At 40.5% G+C, this 20,079-nt stretch overlaps 1 protein-coding gene across 11 annotated transcripts in view; it reads right to left on the reverse strand.

Moving 5' to 3' along the window:
* Positions 1–20,079, reverse strand: part of DOCK9 (dedicator of cytokinesis 9) — a 293,010-nt gene that overhangs the window by 145,200 nt on the left and 127,731 nt on the right. For all 11 annotated transcript variants that reach the window (XM_036250431.1, XM_036250430.1, XM_036250427.1 and 8 more), the window contains exon 2: positions 7,145–7,261. In XM_036250431.1, the coding sequence (XP_036106324.1) occupies positions 7,145–7,261 (117 nt within the window). The remainder of the gene's footprint in view (positions 1–7,144; positions 7,262–20,079) is intronic.

A 20,079-nucleotide genomic window follows, 5' to 3' on the forward strand; every position in this document is an offset into this window, starting at 1 on the left:
GGTTGGCAGGAGGTAAGGGACAATTGGGTAAATAATGTACCAGGCAGAGGGAACAGCCTGAGAAAAGGCCCTAAGGCAGGAGTGGCAGAGGAGCCTCTCCCCTCTCCGTGGGGCCCAGTGTGGCTGCAGGTGAGAGTGGGGAGTGGATTGGGGAGATGGTCAGAGAGGTAGTGGGTAGACATGATCACGGGCCCTTCAGGCTACGGTAAGGCCTTCACTGAGGGAGTCTGAACACAGGAGTGATGTCATTTAAACAGTCACTCTGGCTACTCTGTTAGGATAGGCTGGAAGGGAGCAAGAACAGGATTCAGAAGACTTGATCCAGGAGGCTCTTACATTAACTAAGGCAAGAAAGGGTAAGGGCTGTGGCCATGGTCACAGCAGTGGGAATGCTATTTGATGACTCTTACTGTTACCCCCTCCCCATCATATTCCCTATGGCCTGCTTTCCAAACCCTCCTTACTCTCCCCCACAAGCTGCACCTCACCTGGGTCAACCTGAGCCCAAGTCACCTCTCAATTTCTCAATATCCAGTCCACTCTTTGCAGTTCAGATATAGAACTCTCTCCTTCCTAAATTCTTCTCCCAAAGAACTTTAATTTCATCCCTATAAGCCCCTAAGCACCTTGCTTCAAAACACATTCCCATAATACCTTGCACCTTCAATCTCTTCCTCATTCCTGGACTCTTCTCCTTAGCTCATTCTCACCTCTCCCCAATCCTGATAAAAACCTCTTGTTGCTGAACCAAATGATTCCTTCTCTCTCCTACTATTTAATGTTAATCTCTGTGCCACACCCACTCACTTCTTCAGCCCTGGCTAGAAAGTATCTTAACTGGCAAAGCCACCCTAGTTACTGACTCTAAGGACCTTTCTTCCCACCTCATGAGCCAGAAGTGCATGACTGCCAGCTGTCTATCTGCCTTCCTCAAACTGCTCTTGCTACCTCGGAGGATCTCTGAGTTTCCTGGTTCTTTTCTTACTTTCTATCTCTGCTTCCCAACTCCCTTTTTCCCAGTGAAGGTACTCCCCAAGATGCGGTCCCCATAAGCACTCTCATGCTCTTAACTCCTTTGACTATTGTCTCATATTTCTGTGGTGAGCCCGGATCAAGAACCCTGGCTTCTCTCTGAGACTGAACTTCTCCATTTCCAACACATAATGGACTCTTGACACCAGAATCTCCTACTATCTCAAACTTAATAGAAGAAATTCCCATGGGACTCTATTTATGTCATGACATGGTCACATTCTCCTTCTTATTACTAATATTGATATCTCCTAAGATTTGAGCAACTTGAAAGCAGAAACCCTATCATGTATTTATAAGGCTGAGTATCTCACAAGGCTGAGCCCTTTGCACAAGTAGTATAACCATAAACTACAAACTAAACAAATACACTTTTCAACTCAGCTAATTGGTGCTATCTGAAAAATAAGCTTTTCTCTTTAAGGCATATTTGATCATAAAGGAATGACCTGTCACTGTTTTCTGTAAAAGGCATTATACTTGAACTATAATTAAAGTGCTCATCTCCTAAAGTTCTGGCCAACATCAATTCAGAAATATTATTTATCCAGATTTTTCAGGAAAGTACAATCCTAGACATGAACAGCCCACAAACCACAATGTTCACAGAAAGTTACACTGTTGGCCACTGAATTCTGACCGAAAAATTTTTTCGAGGAATTTACAGAAAAAAATCCCCACACTTTTCAATCAAAGCCCAAAATAAAGTATTGAGATTATTTTTTGGCAGCATATAATAAAAAGTGAGGACAAGACCCCACAGAAAAAAAAATTCTTTAAAAAAAAACAAAAAAAAACAGATGGGAAATGAGATCAGAGACTGCCAAACCCTTTGTCAATAGCGGGGCCTGGCTTCCTTTTCAGGTCAGTGGTTGGTTGATCATTATCAGTCTCATGTAAGTAGAAGAGGAAAAGAAACAGAAGAAAAATAAAAATCAGGATGTTATTTAAAGGGAAATGGATTAACCACACTTTCCTATACACTGCTGAGAACACTAGGATTCTCCTGTATCGAAGCATTTTCAAAAGTGAGAATTTATAAAATTGCCAATTATTAATAATCTTTGCTTTATACTCACTCCTACCTTTCCTTTTGAATTCTTTTGCTAAGAGATTCAACATTGATAATACACTATGAAATACCAGTAGAAAGAGCAACTGAGAACACACAGTGTTAAGGATGACAATAATTTCACATCCACGTAGCACAGAAATCCTGTAACAGGCTCTTTAAAAAACACTGTGCTGAAATATCATTTTTAAGTCACAGTTCGGTGTCATTATTATTATTGTGTAACCATCACTACCATCCATCCAAAGAACTCTTTTCATTTTGCAGAACTGAAACTGTGTACCCACTGAACAATAACTTTCCACTCCCTCTCCCCCAGCCTCTGGCAATCGCCATTCTACTTTCTATCTCTATGAATTTAACTATCATAAGAACCCCATATAAGTGGAATCATGCAATAGTTGTCCTTTATTGACTGTCTATTTCACTTAGCATAATGTCTTCAAGGTTTATTCATGATGTGGTATGTATCAGAATTTCCTTTCTTTTTAAAGCTGTATAGTATTCCATTGTGTGCATCTACCATATGTGGTTATCCATTCATGCATCAATGAACACTTGGGTTGTTTTCGGCTATTGTGAATCATGCTGCTGTGAACATAGGTGTATAAATATCTCTTTGAGTCCCTACTTTCAATTATTTGAATATATCCCCATAAGTGGGATATGACATATTCTTTTATTCCTTCCATACAAACTCTATTCTTGGTTAGTTCATATCACACATCAAAGCCTAATATTTATAAAATATAAATGGTATCCATAAATTGCTTCCCAATATCCTTTTATTTATTTATTTTATCATTTACTACCTTCTCCATATTCCATCGCTTTATGTAACTACACAAACATTAGTAAGCTATGTAACAATTCAGGATATAAGAGCTCAAAAAGCCAGCTATAGAGTCAATATTGATGGCAACAGTTAAGAATATCACAGCAGCAGCGGCATCTGGTAAAGGTCTTCCCTTGAAGGAGAATGACAACTGTAAATCAATGGCCAAACCCACACCGAATTCTATATCTCGGATAGGAAGGGAGGACTCCTGGGCATTACTTTCAGTTATACATAAATTTGTCATTTCTTAAGCAACGAATCAACTTATATTCCTTGATCTAAAACATTTTAATCATAAAGGTTATCATCTCTATCTAACTGGCCCAGTAAAGTTTACCTACAATTTGCCCATGGAAAAGTAAGTTCTCAGAATAAAGGTTCGTTAGCCACCAAAAAGCGTATGCCTTTTAAGACTCTGTTTCACCTTCATTCTTTTATTTCAGAAATTATCTAACTTCTACCAAACCAAATCAATGATCAGGCAAAAATTTTACAAATCTAGTCACTGGGATTTCCACACATGCTCAATAGCATTCATATTTACCTCCTGAATCAAAGAAAACTACCAGTATTCACAATGATTTTACTAATTTAAGTGAAGCTGAAAGTACCAAACTCCAGTACCCAGTGTGCAGAGATTATGTGATGTGGAGGTGGGTGGGCAGGAGGAGAGAGGCTAGAGTGGCACAAACACCAGGCCTTAGCCTTCCTGAGGGCCACAGCAAGGTAGAGACACTTGAGCACAAAAAGCATAGGAAGCTATTAGGGAAAAGCTCAGTGTACTTGGATATTAATGTACACAGAGTAACACAGTAAACATTAGAAGAAATAAGAGAATGGGGGGAGTGGGGGAAATCACTGTGGGATTTGAAGTGGCCTCAGATGGTTCTAGAGGATGGAAAAGAAGAGAAGATTTTGTTGGCAAGGAGAACCACAAAGCCAAGACAGAGAAAGAACAGAACAGACCCCAAAGTACCAGAATCTGATTCTAAAAAAAGTATAGTAGACTAATAAGGACTATGTTAGCCATGGCATTCTTGTCTCTGGCCATGGAAGATGAAAACATCACTTTATAAATATTCTGAGGGCTGAGAATTATCCTTTTGTTTTTTAAAATCCACATTTACTTCATGTCTCTCAGGTCTTATTTTTCCCCCATACTTAGGTAAGTACGTCACACAAACAAACCTCTCCATGAGACTCGTTTTCAGGTAACACTTTAGGTGTCCTTAGGAGCTGTATTCCCCTCAAGAACTGTACAAATGTATCACCACTATCCACACTTATATTTTAGTAAATTATTATTCTGAATTTATTTGACAGAATTACACATAGTTCTATTATTTTAATAGTTAACTAATATTGTTTAGCTAGTAAGTACAGTACTGCAAATTAATATGCATTTTGCTCACTATATGAACCATTTGCTAGTCCACTTGCTATCTTTTTTCCATATGAAATAAAATACTTTCCCCTGATCTAATTTGTTCCCTCTGCATCTAATAATACAATAGTAATTCCATTCCTACACTGCCTCTAAAAAACAAAAACAGGGACAAACGAAAGGAATCTGTGACACTACTAAGACATTTTGCTTATTTAGCTAACTAGACAGTTATTAAAATTACCAAGACAAACTGGCAAGAAAGCACAGTGTAAATGGTCTTACTTGATTAGAAAATGGGAGTCTCCAAGAAAACAAATAACAGCATCCAAACTTAAATGGAGAACATCACAATTACTGTGATGGAGATCAAAGCTGAAATTCAAGTTCCTTAATCTCTGGAAAAACTTCCCCAAAACATAAAATAACACTTGCTTGTTCAATCTTGGCCAGCAAAACGTCAGTAAGTTCTTTGCCTTTCCTAGAATATTTCTACCTGGTATCCTTGGAGAAGTAATTACAGCCAAAAAGGACAAAGGAATTTTTCTCGAAGTTTCAGCTATTTGATTCTACAACTGCTTAAACATCTGGGTTCCTTGTCTCTGGGATAAATGATGAAATTAAATTAATCATATCTGTTTCTTTGGTTTGTTTGCTTCTTAAGCAGCTTTATCTGAGGACTGCAAATACAACTTTTCATTCTAGGTTACAAAACATGAAATAACTTTGTTACTCTAATTAATACCAAGAATGTATATACTTCATTCTCAGAAAAATTTGAGATAACCTTTAGCTTCCTCTGAACACACTCCAGGAAAAATATGCCAACATAGATTGCAATTTGTAATCATCTGATTAACTTAGGTTAATTTGTTGCCAAAATCACAGACAAGAGGCATCATTCTGAGGTTTCCATTTATTTGTCCTTTAGTTGAGTAGTTTATTCATGCAATGAAGTTTTCTTTATTTTATTTTTTATTAATTAATTTATTTTTGTTACAGATGTTTCTCCCTCCCCCCACTGATTCTCCCCTCCCCCTCCCTCCCGCCCTGTCCCCAGGTTTGTTGTCCATGTCCATTGTTCATGCATATAAATTCTGTAGCTTATCTCTCCCCCACCACGCTCTCTTCTGGGGATTGTCAGTCTGTACCCCACTTCCACGTCTCTGGGACTACCCCATTCCTCAGACTGTTATGTTCATTATATTCCACAAATAAGTGAGATCATATGATATTTGTCTTTCTCTGTTTGGCTTGTTTCGCTTAGCATAATACTTCCCAGGTCCCTCCATGTTGTCTCAAAGGATAAGAGATCTTTCTTTCTTACAGCTGCATAGTACTCCATGCAATGAGGTTTTCAAAGCATCATCTTTGTAGGCATGATTTGAAACCATTCATCAGTGGAACACACTTTGGCAGCAGCATCACACCAATGGTCAATTTAATTTCCATGGTGAATCTTACTTTTCAGGAAAGATCTAAAGAACAGTAATTTTCTCCATATGTATGTACCTCTAACAAGTTAGAAAAAGTGAACATATGGGAAAATTCTCAGCCTTGTTTCAACACTAAGTATCTTAAATTTGGTGGGGTAAGAAAATGTTACAGAATGTAATTCAACAATTGTAATCAACATGGAAGTTTCCAAAGACAATTCTGCATGCACAGAACTGGATATAGTAGGTTATGTTCTGGGAGTGGGATTAGAAAGAAGGTGGTGGGTGAGGCTTTTAATGTCAAGTATTTCGATAATAGCTCTTTGTTTGTTTGTTTGTTTATAAGTATGTAGTATTTTTAAAATTAAAAACAAAGAATCAATGAAGTTTTTAAAAAACTAAGGCAACTCAATTCACAGAAGATGAGGCTTGGACAGTAACAGCCTCAGGTAGAAAAGTGTCAAGGTAGAGAAGGAGATTAGGTTCCAGAAGAGCGAGGGAAGTAACCAGACCTCCAAATAGATAGAAGTAACTCTAGGCTACCAGGTATCTAACACTACTATATGAAGTTCCTGGAGGAAGAATGTTCTTGCTCCTCACTAGCCTCAAAGTCTCTGTGAGTCAGTCAGTTGCAGGCCATAGTCTGAAAGGCTTCTAGTAGCAATCTCGAGTGCAGCTCACAGCAGAAGCTGTGCTAGCTTACTGGGCTCCAAAGAACAGCACCTGCCACTGCACCAGAGAGGTAGGTGTCATGACACACCTAGTTACCTCCAAACCCTTCTCTGTGAGCTCACATTCAGTTCAAAGCCTCTCTCATGGCAGTCTCCTAAAAAGGTGCATGACAAAATCCTCCACTTCTCCCCAGAAGATCTCAACCTTAAGACTCTAAGGCACTAGGGGAAAAACCCTAAAGTCCTCTTCAAACAAATCTCACAAGACAAAGGAAGCACTTGTGTCCATTAAATCAGCCCAAAGAATAGCACTTGTATTCAAAATAAAACACACACACACACGAAAAAAAAAAAGTAATATGTGTGTGGGTTATATATATGCATATGTTTGCATATATACACACACACGCATATAACATATATTTATAATTCATATATGTGCAAAAATAATGAAGGGAGAGGAAGGGGGGAATCAGTGGGGGGAAAAGGAGAAACATCTGTAACAAATATTAATTAATAAAATAAATAAATAAAAATATCAACTCATGAAATAATGCCTAAAGAATATAATGACATAACTTCCCTCTTAGTAAATAACATCTTTTCATCTATTAACAATCCTAAATTAAACAAACAATAAATCAATAGATAGAAAATAATTGTAAAGATCAACCATATGGTTCTATTTACAGAAACTGAAAAGTTATATACCTGAAAGTCATCATAAGGGAAGAGCAGCATCTCCCTTAAACAATCATTCAGGATCTGTGTCTTCTTCTGGACAATGACATTTTCATAGTCAAGTGGCTCAATCAGCTTTGGCTTTGCCTAGAAGGTGAAAAATAAGCACTTGAAACATTCTTATAGATACATGCAATTTCTTAAGAGTAAAGAACTTTATAAATTCTACTCCAAATGTTTGTATTTTCCAACTTTTCTATAATTAGAGTGTGTTAGTTCTGCTACCAGGAAGAATCAGAAACAAGAGATAAAAGTTGTTTTCAAAGGAAAAGAAGACACTTCAGGCACTCTATCTATATATAGTCATGCTTGCTTAGTTATTTAAGCACAAAGGAGGCTATGGACTCTGGTGGAACTTCCAGTCATGTCTTGGGTCATCCCTGGCTAGGTCAGTTCCCTTCCAAGCCTTAGGCTCTGCCAGAGCTGCCCACATAGGGCTCCAGCTATGGTCTGGCAGTAAAGGTTGGATGCCCACAGTGGCTCCAGCCATGATCACCCTTTTTTGGCTCAGGGCTTAAAGCATCCACAGGGCTCCGTATTTCATATAAGACTCTGTGAAACTCATCTCTGAGTCTCAAAATATCCCTGTCTATCCTGAAATATTTACAACTTAGATATGTAATACCTAAACAAAGAAAAACCAGGCAAGCAGGGGGAGAAAAAGAGTACTACTTAAATCACCTCAGCGGGTAGAGATAGCCATCCCTACCATGCACTCAGAGAAGAGGCAACAAGCAAGTGGGGAAAGGAAAGAGATAATATGCCTTTTCTAACTACTTCCAAAGTTGTTCTTCTCAGTAAAAATCTCTTTTATCTTTGTCAGTCATTGTCATGGTGTTCACTGATGGCTTCCCACTTGCAAGGCACTAATGGCTAGGTCAGGGACATAGATACATATTCAACTGACTACAGCACAGTATGTCAAGTGTTAAAATAGGTCCACACACTCAGAGCAAGATTATGTTTTTAAAATATTAATTAAAAACCATCTAATGTTCATAATCTCAACAAATGCTAAATATACTAAAATGACAATTAATATAAGATATATATTAAAAAACATCTCATATGTAGCATCTAAATGGGATATGGTAACTGAGGCTGTTACATGCTCCCAAAACCTGTTTCTTTTCCTTCCAAATACAGCTGGACTACATTTCCCAGCCTCCCCATGGTTAGGTGTGGCTATATGACCATCTGCTGGCCAATGACATGTGAGTGGAAGGGATGTGGCCACTGCCAAGTCTGGCCCATAAAAGCCTTTGCCACAGACTGAATGTTTGTATCTCCTCAAAATTCATATGTTGAAACGTAATCCTCAATATAATGATATCAGGAGGTAAAGTCTTTGGGAACTGATGAAATCATGGGGATGGAGCCCTCATGTGTGGGATTAGTGCCCTTTTAAGAGAGACTCCCGAGAGATCTTTTGTCCCTACTGCTATGTGAGGACACAGAAAGAGAGCTGTCTATGAACCAGGAAGCAGGCCTCACCAGACAAGGACTATGCCAGTGCCTAGACTGTCCTTTACAACCGCTCCTCCCAAGTCCCAAAAGAGCATTCCTCTCCTTTTTTTCTCTGGTCTTGCATGTGGGCAGCTATTAGACCACATGTCTCGAATTACAATTCTTTGTTGTTCCTAAATAAACCCATTTTTCTGGAGAAATATCTGGCTATTTGTTTAAGGTCAACAACCTATTTAGCACAAATTAATGTTTTTGCTAAATAGGTGAATTACTGTTTTTGCCTGAAGGTATCCTGGAAGTATTTAATGACAGAATGTAATATTATATTAGGACTGTCTTGCTTATGTGTGCCAGTATGTAACTTTCAAGGTATTTCCACACAGATGATCACACTTAATCCACTGTTAAATTAATTAACAAGACCATTAGATTGAGGTGGTTCTAATGCTTGGCAGCCTACATAACCAAACTAAAATCTAAACTTGTAAATGCCTCATGATTACAAAATCAAAATACTTAGGACAGCTAATCACAAACAGCCAACTAGGCTTTCAGCTACAGTCAATCAAATAATTTATTTTCTTTGTTCCCACACTTTCTCTATATAAAGCCCTCCCCAGCTTCTGTCAGCTGAATGCTCCTAACCATTTCCAGTTTGGTGCTACCTGATTTGAACTGAGTTTTGCTCAAATAAACTCTTAAACTTTTTAATATGCCTCTGTTTATCTTTTAAAACCTCTTAACACCAAAGGTAGACATGAACACATTGCTCTGTCTTACTGAGGGTGGAAACTGGGAATAACAAGTTGAGCTAATTGCCTAAAGTGTCCCCCCAAGTAACCAGTAGGGTTGGAACACAGTCTTCTATCCAGTGGGACTCCTTCTTCTCCAGGCTGCCCTTTTAATGGTCTGGGATCACCACTGCTCAGCCGTAGTAAATGTGTCCAGAATTTATTAACCAACATTTCTGCTAAAGATGAACGATGCATGTTGACTAAGAAAGCCCACAGGACTGATTTCAACAACTGGGAGACTTCGTGGAACAATGATGCGTCTTCTTTAGTCTCAAGGATTACAAAGATTTGAAAGCTGTACAAGCCCTTAGGTCACCTAATGAAATGAATCCTTGGAGACCTGATTGGGCAGAGGTCTTTAGCAGTCAGTAGCAGGGAGAACTTTCCAGGACAAACCACTGACTCCAAGGGAAAAGGGTCAAGTCTGAGTGACTCACGTGCTACTTAAGTTAAAACAAGGCAAAAAGCTCTTGCTTCAAATACAAATAAGTGACACAATGCCTCCCTTCTGTACATGGCCCTCAGGAAGAGGAAAGAAAGAGGTCATCAGAGGAGATAAGGCTGAGAATGAAAACTGGAGAGGGAAGACAGAAAAAAGAGATGGTGGAGGAAGAGACAAAAGGGACAGAAACCTGGGGATAAGGAAGGCAGATGATGCAGAGATGGAGGAAAACAGGAGGAAGATTAAGAGGAAAAGAAGATACAAAAAGGAAGGACAGAAGAGAGGAGACTTGAGGTAGGTCTCTGGGCAGTCCCATCACTCTGCTCACTAAATTGTGAGTTAAGAGTAAAAATGCCTCTTCTCTACTCTTCTTTAAACTGATGATTCAATGGTTAGAGCTGTTCACAATTCTTCAGCTTCTCTAAGCTTTTCCAAGTGGTCACATGAGTTGGGGACAGCCCACTAGGATAGGGAACTCACTGCCTTGCAGCATCACTGGTGACAAGAACATCACCGTAATAGTGAAATGAAATTAGGCTGATTACCAGACTGCCAGTCCCCTACCTCTGGTTCAGAAGAGGCATGGCACAGGTCTGGCACACGGCCTTGGTTGTAAAGTCATGTCAACATGCTTAAGTTCAATCTTTCCCCTGGTGGCAGAGCTACAAGAGCTAAGTTCTTCATTTTCTGTCAAAGAAAGATTCTGAGCCCAGAATTACCCAAACTGACCAATTGCCATGAATGGAGCTGCTCCTAGACCATCAGAAACACTGTGCTTTGAAACCAGTGTTTGAATTTTAACTATTCAAGGACACTGTGTTTTCCTAAGCATGATGGGGGACTCAGCTATCTCCTATGTCTATGACATTCTGAACTGGTACAGTGTGTGGTTATGTTGCTTTCACAGTGTGTGAAAAAAGTAACTTGATCTATATACACAAGTCCTTCAGATTTCTACCCAGTTTTGGAGGTTAAAAGTCCTTATGTATAAACATTCATTTCTCAGGTTATTATGAAATCAAAAAGGGAGAGGATGTGGTACATTCAATGTACAGCATTCTTCACAGTGGTTCTGAAAGTGGGGTCCCAGGAACAGTAGCATCAGCATCACCTTGGAAGTTGAAGTTGACACAAAAGTAAACTAGGGCAGCAACTCTAGGGGTGGGGACCAGCTATGTGTGCTTAGGCGAGCTCTCCAGGAGATTCTGAAGAACTCTCAGTATATAATGATGTTCTAGGAACTGTGCTGGAATTTGTAAATTCAGAGGCAGAATAAGCCCAGTGCTGAGCTTAACCTCCTTGGGATTACAGTCTCTTTTGAAAACCTGGACCCACTCCCCCAAAAATGTATACACACATCACTTTCCAAAATTTTACATCCAGTTTTGAGGGGAGGGTTGTCATTCCCTGGAGAACAGCCATGGAACTGAGTTGAAGACACCCTGGACTAGTGGGAGAGGCAGGCTCGTAAACACCTCAATACAGTGAGAGGTGCTGGCAGAAGTTAAACACAGAACTGAGGGAGGAGTGGAGACAAGTGCCATCCATGGGCTGTGAAGTTTCCTCACTTCACCAAGGAAGTGATACTTCCAGAGTGAGAATTCTTCAGGTGGGCAGCGTTTTGAACTCCTTCACAACGCAGCCCTCCTCGGCTAGGTCGATGTGCAGGTTCCCGTCACACTTCCCCAACCCCAGACCCATGACACAAGCAATGCAATTCACCATTTCTGACATGAGCCTGCTCCTGTCACGCCCTCACACTTCTGTTCCTGTTACAGTCCTTTAGCCTTTCAGGCAGTGGTGTACAAATGTTTTATTTTAGCAGAAGAATCCTTCTCACACACAAATATGCCAAAAAGTGAAAGCAGAGTTGCTCTAGCCCAGACATGCAGTACTTAGCCATATAACTGGGCACCACCTCCCTCAACCCATTAAAAGGTAGCCTTTCTCTTCTTTGACTGCTGCTTCCCTGGTTAGTAGCAGTCCTAGGGTGCAGTTCGTTCTGCTTGGATTGAAATGGCCCATGAGTAGCTTATCTCAACTATTAGTGCCCTGCAACAGGGCCAGGTTTCATTATTTCTGTGTCCCCTCAGCATCTAGCCCAGAACCCAAAGACATATTGACTGTGAGGTTAATACAACTTAATGCCCATCACTTGCACAGACACCTCTCCAGGCCCCATGTATGTGTAGAGTTCAGCATTTTGGCTTATTGGGATGATGTGTAGGAACACACTCACTGTCAGTCCACCCACTGACATGACTCATGACACGGAAGTGCAGCATGAGGGACTGGCTATATTGCAATATAGACAGATCCCAAGGTGTGTGGCCCCAGAACTGCTTGGGGGTATTTCGGATAAGTTATTGCACAAACTGAGAATGCCCCAAAATAATACAGCTCATATAGGAAAGAAACCTAATAGAGGCTTTTTCCAGTCCTAAAAATGAATGTGATGTTACCTAATGTTATGAAGCTGGAAGAAACTTTTCTAAACTATGATTAATAAAATACAAATGTCAACTAATCATGCTACGAAAAATATTAAATTATCTATCCTTGCAATATAGAATGATGATACAAAATCGTGATCCCATGAAGAGATGATCATATATGAAGCCAAAAAATGTAGGGAAGAAAGTATTACTGAGTTGTGTTAAGAAGTTATTGATTAATATGTATCGTTTTCCTGTATTTCCGACATTTAGCATTTGAGTTACCTTTTTTAAATTTGTAATTTGTTGTGATTTCTTTTCAAATTCTGAATATTCACTTCCATGTCTTATTTTGTATTGGTAACTTTGAATCCCTGTTCTTAGACAAGGCCCCCAAAATTCTAAGCTTCGCTGCTCACAAAACCTGGATCTGCCCTGACAGGGCCAACACTCCCACACATATTGATCAAACTGAAGGCAAAAGTGGTAAAGAAAGCTGAGCTGTGCAGTTACATGAAGCTATTATTGGGTTTCAATGCATTAATGCAGGTAAAATGTTTGGCAGAGCTTGGCAAAACCATAAACACATAATAACTGTTGCTATTATTATTAAATGTGTTGTTTTACATGACAGTGATCTTACTTTTTTTTTAATGCTCTATGTACATTCAATTTTACCAATCTGTTTACAAAACTTTCCGTACCCTCCAGGAACATATGAAGTAAAACAGACAACAATGGCAGGGGCGTTCACAAAGGAGAAAAAACAAAAGGCCAAAGACAGAGGAAACTAACTATACAATAATAAATAGAGATGACACTGGAATTCAGGGACTGGGCCCAAAATAAACATAAATAGATGCTTACATTATATACTGAATTGAAGAGTATTGATAAAATTTGTATCAGGAAGGACTGAGAAGAACAACAATTGGGGGTGGGATCAGGGTGTACAGAGGCCCGTTAGACCCACTCCCCTTAGGCAAGCTCCACCAGAGCAGCAGGATCTAAGATTCCAAAGGAGAAGAGAGGGGCAAGCAGTAAACCCCAAGGGATGCTGCCCACAGAGACAGAAGATGGAGACAGACTCAGCTGGAGAGCCTGGAAGGTCCAGGACCCACAGATGGTTTTCTAACAGATCATCAAAACCGGCTTCCATGGAGGAGACCCACAGGCCAGGTCTGAGACCAGGGCCACATAATCAGAACAATGGAGAGAAGGAGCTCCACCTCAACCAGCATGTGCACAGGTTGGCCGCTGATGCGGATGCCCCACCAGCCTCCATCTACTGGTCAAAGCAGCAGGCAGCCCTGCAAATCTCCAGTGATCATGCGGATCTCAAGTGCCCTCCCATTGGTCTCAATTTGAGGCTCTCTGAACTCCCTCCCTTCTACAGCATGTGCTGCTGTGGGTCTGGCTGCTCAACATCCACACAAATCGAAATTCCAGATCCACAGACAATCAGAAACCAGGGAATCTTCTCCGTGCCAGGAAAATGAGATTCCTCAAAAATCCAGCAGAACTGGAAAGAGTCAGACCACAAAGAAGTTTTGGCCAAACACGTATAAAGTCTAGAAAACCATGGGAAGAGCTAAGCAAAAAGGCTTACAGATTTTACTGCTCTTCCCTCTGACATGATAGCTTCCTGTGATCTTTCTAGTCATTTCTTGCCTTTGTGTCTCTGGTAATTAAAACAAACTCCAAATGCCACTTCTTGAAATAGAAAATTAAGGAAACGGCAACTCTTGGGCATTCTATTATAAGAAATGAGAAATTTATCATTTCTGCTCATGAAGAATTTAGGACTTCCTTGATTTATCTCCATGGCTATGAAAGCTACTCAATCAGCTGAGATAAAAACTTTCATGGAACTTGGTCCATTTTCAAAATGGTACATTTTTCAATGTTGCTAATAGGACACGGTACTGTTGTTGGGGAGGGGGACAATGAGCTTGTAATAAGAAAGAAAGGGCTTCTGAAGTCAGATAAATATCAGTGCGGCCCCACAAGGCTTCCTGTACTACTCTCCTGTGAACAAATCTCACTACAAACTCCCACTAAGAATTTCTCTTTTTTTAATCCTCACCAGAGGATATTTTCTCCACTGATTTTTAGAGCAAGTGGAGGGGGTGGGGGGACACCGATGTGAGAGACACATTAATTGGTTGCCTCCTACACATGCCCAGATCAGGGCCGGGAATCAAACCTGCAACCCAGGTAAGTGCTCTTGACTGGGAATTGAACCAGAGACACTTTGGTGCGAGGGCCGGCACTCCAATCATTGAGTCACACCATCCTGGGCCCACCAAGAACTTCTTGAAGTTGTCAAATTTGAAGGAAGAATCCTCATTTTTCTATAATTAGGGTGGGCACAGGAAATCAGCAGCTGCCTCCCTTTCTCACAAGCAAATGTTATTAGCAGTTGTGTGCTCCTTCTCTCCAGAATTTTATGGAGCTTGTCCGTGTGCACTGTGCCAGGTCTTTGGGACACCAGGATAAAAAGGACACAGTCCCCATCCCAGAGAGCTCACAATCCAGACCAGAGACAGATGTGTGAACAATTAAAATAGAATGACTGACAGCAGTGGGAACCATGAGTGACATCTGATCCACCAGAATGAACCTGACTTCCTCTCAACTGGATTACAAGCTCTAGGAAGGTAAAGATTTCTCTATTTTATTCATTACTTTTTCCAACACCTAGAAAAGCACCTGGCATAGGATAGGCACTCAATAAATGTGTTGGATGAAGAGAAGGAACCCGACAACAGGGGTGTTTCTTAAAGGAGGTTGTTAGTGCTGAGTCTAAGAGATGAATGAGTTAGCCAGGATTCAGGGTGGATTGGGGATTCCCTGCAAAGAAAACAGAGATGCCAGAGAGTGTGTTCACAGATGGAACTGGATCTTGTGGAACCTGAAATCTGTATAATCGAGGGAGGGGGTGTTAAAAATATATAAAATTATGAATATGAAATTGCTGGAGTCCCTCCCATGACCTTGGAAGGGATCCTGAAACTGACACATCACTAGCTTCAAGATAAATCCTCTTCTGAGCACGGTGTGTTCAGGAAGCAGCAAGCAGCTTCAACAGCTGGGGCAGAGCTGCATCAAGGGCACAGGGTGGTGGCAGGCCAAGGGTTGGGGCAGAGTCTCCAGGGGTGCTACAGCATCACTGGAAATCCAACATGATGGAGAAAACCACATTTATGAGAACTCCTATGTGACTGCAAAGAATACCTGAGGTGAGCAGTGGGGACTCTAGATGGACATGCTTAACAAACAATGGATGATTAATGGCAGGGCCTTAGTTTCTCTGGAATCAGAGAGCAATGGCTCCCTACAAGGGTCCCTGCTGCACCTGTGTCCTAAGCAGTCCTCAGTCTCTCATCTAAAATAGAAAACAATTTTAATAGCACCCGTTTGAGGGAGCACCGATGATCAGCTTGCCTGGGATGCAACATGTCTCAAAGCCACCCCTGGCCTACAACCTGTGATAAAAGATGAGGCCAGAGTAGCAGGTGGACTATGTTGAGAAGGGCCCTAAAGAAGCCAGCAAATTCATGAATGAAGAAGGGGACTAAAGACAAAACTAGATCCCGTACCATCCTCCAGCCATGAAAAATGATCCCCCATCACCTTGTAATAGACATGCTCTTCTTCCCTTAACGCAGGACATTAACACTTAGGAGACCCTGATAATCAAAGTATCACTTTCCTTTTCAGTAGTACGTGTTCTTCTCCAGATTGTTCACCAGTGTGTGTAGGAACAATGGTCTTGGCAGCTCTTTAGAAGCATGCTTGTTTCAAAAGAGCTGGAGGTTCAGTAACATTAGAACCACAGTTGTGCAAACATTAGAACCTGAGATTATCTGGTCTAGCCTTCTCGTCTTACAGACAAGGAAACTAGGGAGCATGGGAATTAAGTCACTGTCTCAGGTCCCAGGAGGAGTTGCCGCAATACTGGACCTGGGTCCCAGGTCTGCTGATCCATGGTCTATGCTCTCCTTCTTGGCCTCTGCATTGTAATTTTTGCACTTTCACTGACAACCTGCACAGCACATGATATAAAAAAACTGGAGAAAGGGAGAACCTTATCTAAGCTTGGACTGAGAAGCAAGATCAAACCTGAGCATTAAACCACAACCGTGAATGAAATGGAAAATGTTTAGAAGAATGTGTAACGACCACCTAACTCAGACATCTAAATATATTTCTCACACTGAAATGTGGGGTTATCTTCAAGAACAGACTAACACCAAGAATGGCATACTTGTTAATCTAGGTTTTTTAAATTAATTAATTTTTTCAGGTATTTTTTTTAATTTTTAAATTTATTTCTGTTACAGATGTTTCTCCTCTTCCCCTCCAGACACCCTCCTCACCTCCCTCCCCCACCCCCCAAGCATTGTTGTCTATGTCTATTAGTTACGCATACATGCATATAAATTCTTTGGTTTATCTCATTCCTCCACGGCCCCCCTTCTCTGAAGTTTGTCAGTCTGAACCGTACTCCTTTCTATGTCTATTTTGTTCATCAGCTTTTTCTGTTCATTATATTCCACAAATAAGTGAGATCATGTGGTATTTGTCTTTCTCTGATTGGCTTATTTCACTCTTCAGGTCCTTCCACGTAGTCTCAAAGGATAAGAGATCTTTCTTTCTTACAGCTGCATAATGTTCCATTGTGAATATGTACCACAGCTTTTTTATCCACTCATCTATTGATGGACACTTGGGCTGTTTCCAGATCTTAGCAATTGTAAATAGTGCTGCTATGAACATAGGAGTGCATATATTCTTTCTGATTAGTTTTTCAGGCTTCTTAAGATATATTCCTAGAAGTGGGATCACTGGGTCAAATGGCAGTTCAATTAATCTAGTTTTGTATCTTATAAACATGGGCAAGATAAATTCCCTTTTTCATACAGTCTTTAAAAAGCATTCAATTAGAGAACTTGTTACTGAACAAAGATTTTCTTTAGTTAGGCTTGGCAGCATTACCAAAACTTGAACACTCAAAATCAATCAATTTGATAGAAGAAAAAGAGACTAGGTTTTTGTTTTGTTTTTTTGGTATTTGTCAGCTTTATAAATAACTGTGGCTTTCCCAAAATTAATATTCTATTACTAAAATGAGCAGAATTAAAGACTGTATAAAAAAAACTATCAAATCAGTAGCATCTAGAAAATCATGTAAGAGAAACATAATAATGGAAACTGAAGTAATCATAAAAATAATCATACTGATTACCAAAACCCCCATAAATGCTTGCCTTTAGTCAGCTGTGCTCATTGGGGATGCTATGAAGAATGCTAATGAAGGAAGAAAGGCATGACAGGGATTTAGGGGACTTTCTCCTCACCAGGGAGCACACAACAGAAAGCTAAGTGGATGGGGCAGTTGCCTTTGCAAAGACAGACCTTGAAGTGTCATCTATCCTGACACAGATGATCTAAGAGAGGCAAAGAAGGATGTAAGGAAAACAGAGAGAGAGAACAGATACAGAGCCTGAGTGGCGGGCTCAGCATGTGTCTTTCACACACACAACCATCCCAGCTTCTAATTCTGCATGCCTTTTTTTCACATGTGAAAGCAAAAGAGAAAATGATGCACCCATGGTAGCTGCATAAATAATCCCACCTTAAATCTATACTAGAGATTCTTTCCCGGCCAATAATCCCTCCCCACACACACCACTTTGTTGCATTATGGCCTGAAATTCTTAATTCTTCCTATGGCCACAAAAGCTATTTTTAGAACTCTGAAATGAGGAGGTCAAGTAATTCAGCTAAAGGGCTCTAAGAGCCAGATTTAGTAAGATTTCAAAACAATTTACTTTAAGCTACTTATTTGAAGACATTGGCGGTAGAAGATGGAATATTCATAACATATATACGTAATTCACAAAAGAGTTTCTACATACCTCATGGCCAGGAAGGTGATTCAGAGACCATTTAAGGGCAGATGTAGGGACTGAGGATTAAAATCCTGGTCCCAAAAATGTTTACTACTGTTGGAGGTGGTGACAGGTCGATGGGGGATCATAATACCAGTTGCCAGTTTCTTATAGAGTGTGTCCCTAAACCAGCAACATCAGCATCACTGGGAACTTGTTAGAAATGCAAATTCACCCCAGACCTACTGAATCAGAACTTCTGGGGTTGGGGCCAAGCAATCTGGGTTTTAACAAAGCCTCCAGGTGATTCTGATGTTCACCCAAGCTGAGAACTATTAATCTATCTACTTGAGTGTATGTTTGAGAATTTCATATTAAAAGTATTTTCAAGAAATCCTGACTCCACTGATTATTGACATAGAGAATTTTAGCCCCTCCAACATACACAACTTTGTTGAATCACACACATTCTCTCACTGAACTTCCCCCAAACTCCATGGTTGTATCATCACCATTTCACAGATGAGGAAACTGAAGTTCAGAAGGGTTATATGAATAAAGGTCACACAGATGGTGACCCTTGGGTCTCCTGGTTCCAAGCCCAGGACCCTTCCCATAACTGACTGGCAATAAGCATGATGGAATTTCAGAGTTCTAGGACAGGAAATGCTTCCCCAGTCACTCCGTTTCCCTTTGTATGAGAACTAAATAACCTCACTCCACACTGTGATGCTTCAGCCGCCACACCTCAGAGAAGACAGAAGTCTGAGACTCTGCTCCCTGCCCAGCTCTGATATCTGGAAACATAAGCCGAAATGAACTGCCCAGGCCCCGTGATCTCACCAAAGAAGAGGGAAAAGGCAGAATCTTTTCCTAAAGGTTATTCATTTTTCTGCCTCAAGAATATTAAAATCGTATTCCCAAATATTAAATCTTCCTGAAGAACTGGGTTTGAATGCTGGAACACATGAATGTCAGTAGGTCATACTTAATTTACCAATAAATAGTTCAAGGACATGATCTTTGCAAGAAAAACACAACCTTACACTTTTCCACGTATAATCAGTTTACTGGGATGCTAGTAAAAAGGCACACAATGATTTTTCCAAGTGTGTTACAACCATCAAAGGTGATGTTATGGTTTCAGGTGTGGCTGACAAGGAAGAGGTGGTACTGATAACAGAAGGGGTGCTGGCTAAGAGGAAGCGAGAGAAGGCTTTTGACTGTAGTCCTTTAAGTTTCCACTTCTGTACTCAAATACAGAAAATGTCAGCTAATGTTTTAATTTAGATAAAAACAACAGAAGCATGGGAGAGTTTGGTGGCATAATACCCACATCATATTTAGTCAAGCAGATTCCTCTAGCTGCATCTATTTTTACTTTTAAAATAATATTTAATGTCATCTGCAATTGAAAACAAAACAAAACACACACACACAAACCCCCAAAACCATGGTTCCTGCTAGGAATATACTCCCCCTATTAGTGAGGGAGACTGGAGTTATAAACCTTAGCTACAATATGTCAGTGATGCACAATTATTTAACCCACTAGAATAATGATGCCAATGATGGGTCACAGGAGTACACAGTCTATGGGAACATGTGGGGACAGGTCTGAAAAGGTTTCTTGGAGGAGCTAGCATGTGAGCTGGGACTTGAAGGATAAAAGGAAATGGTCAGGCTGTGAAGCACATGACCGGCAAAGGAAGAGCGGTGCCCAGGTGTGGAAGCATCCCCAATGGAAAAATAGAAAGCCCAGGGCAGGATGAATTTTGAGAGCTGCAGGAGAGGAGGCCAGCAAGTAAGTTCTGGGCCAGCCTCTGAGGGTCATATAGGATATGCTTTGCCTTCTCTGTGAAGTTAATAA

This window comes from Molossus molossus, unplaced genomic scaffold (assembly GCF_014108415.1).
Source record: "Molossus molossus isolate mMolMol1 unplaced genomic scaffold, mMolMol1.p scaffold_m16_p_9, whole genome shotgun sequence".
Taxonomy (NCBI): Eukaryota; Metazoa; Chordata; class Mammalia; order Chiroptera; family Molossidae; genus Molossus; species Molossus molossus.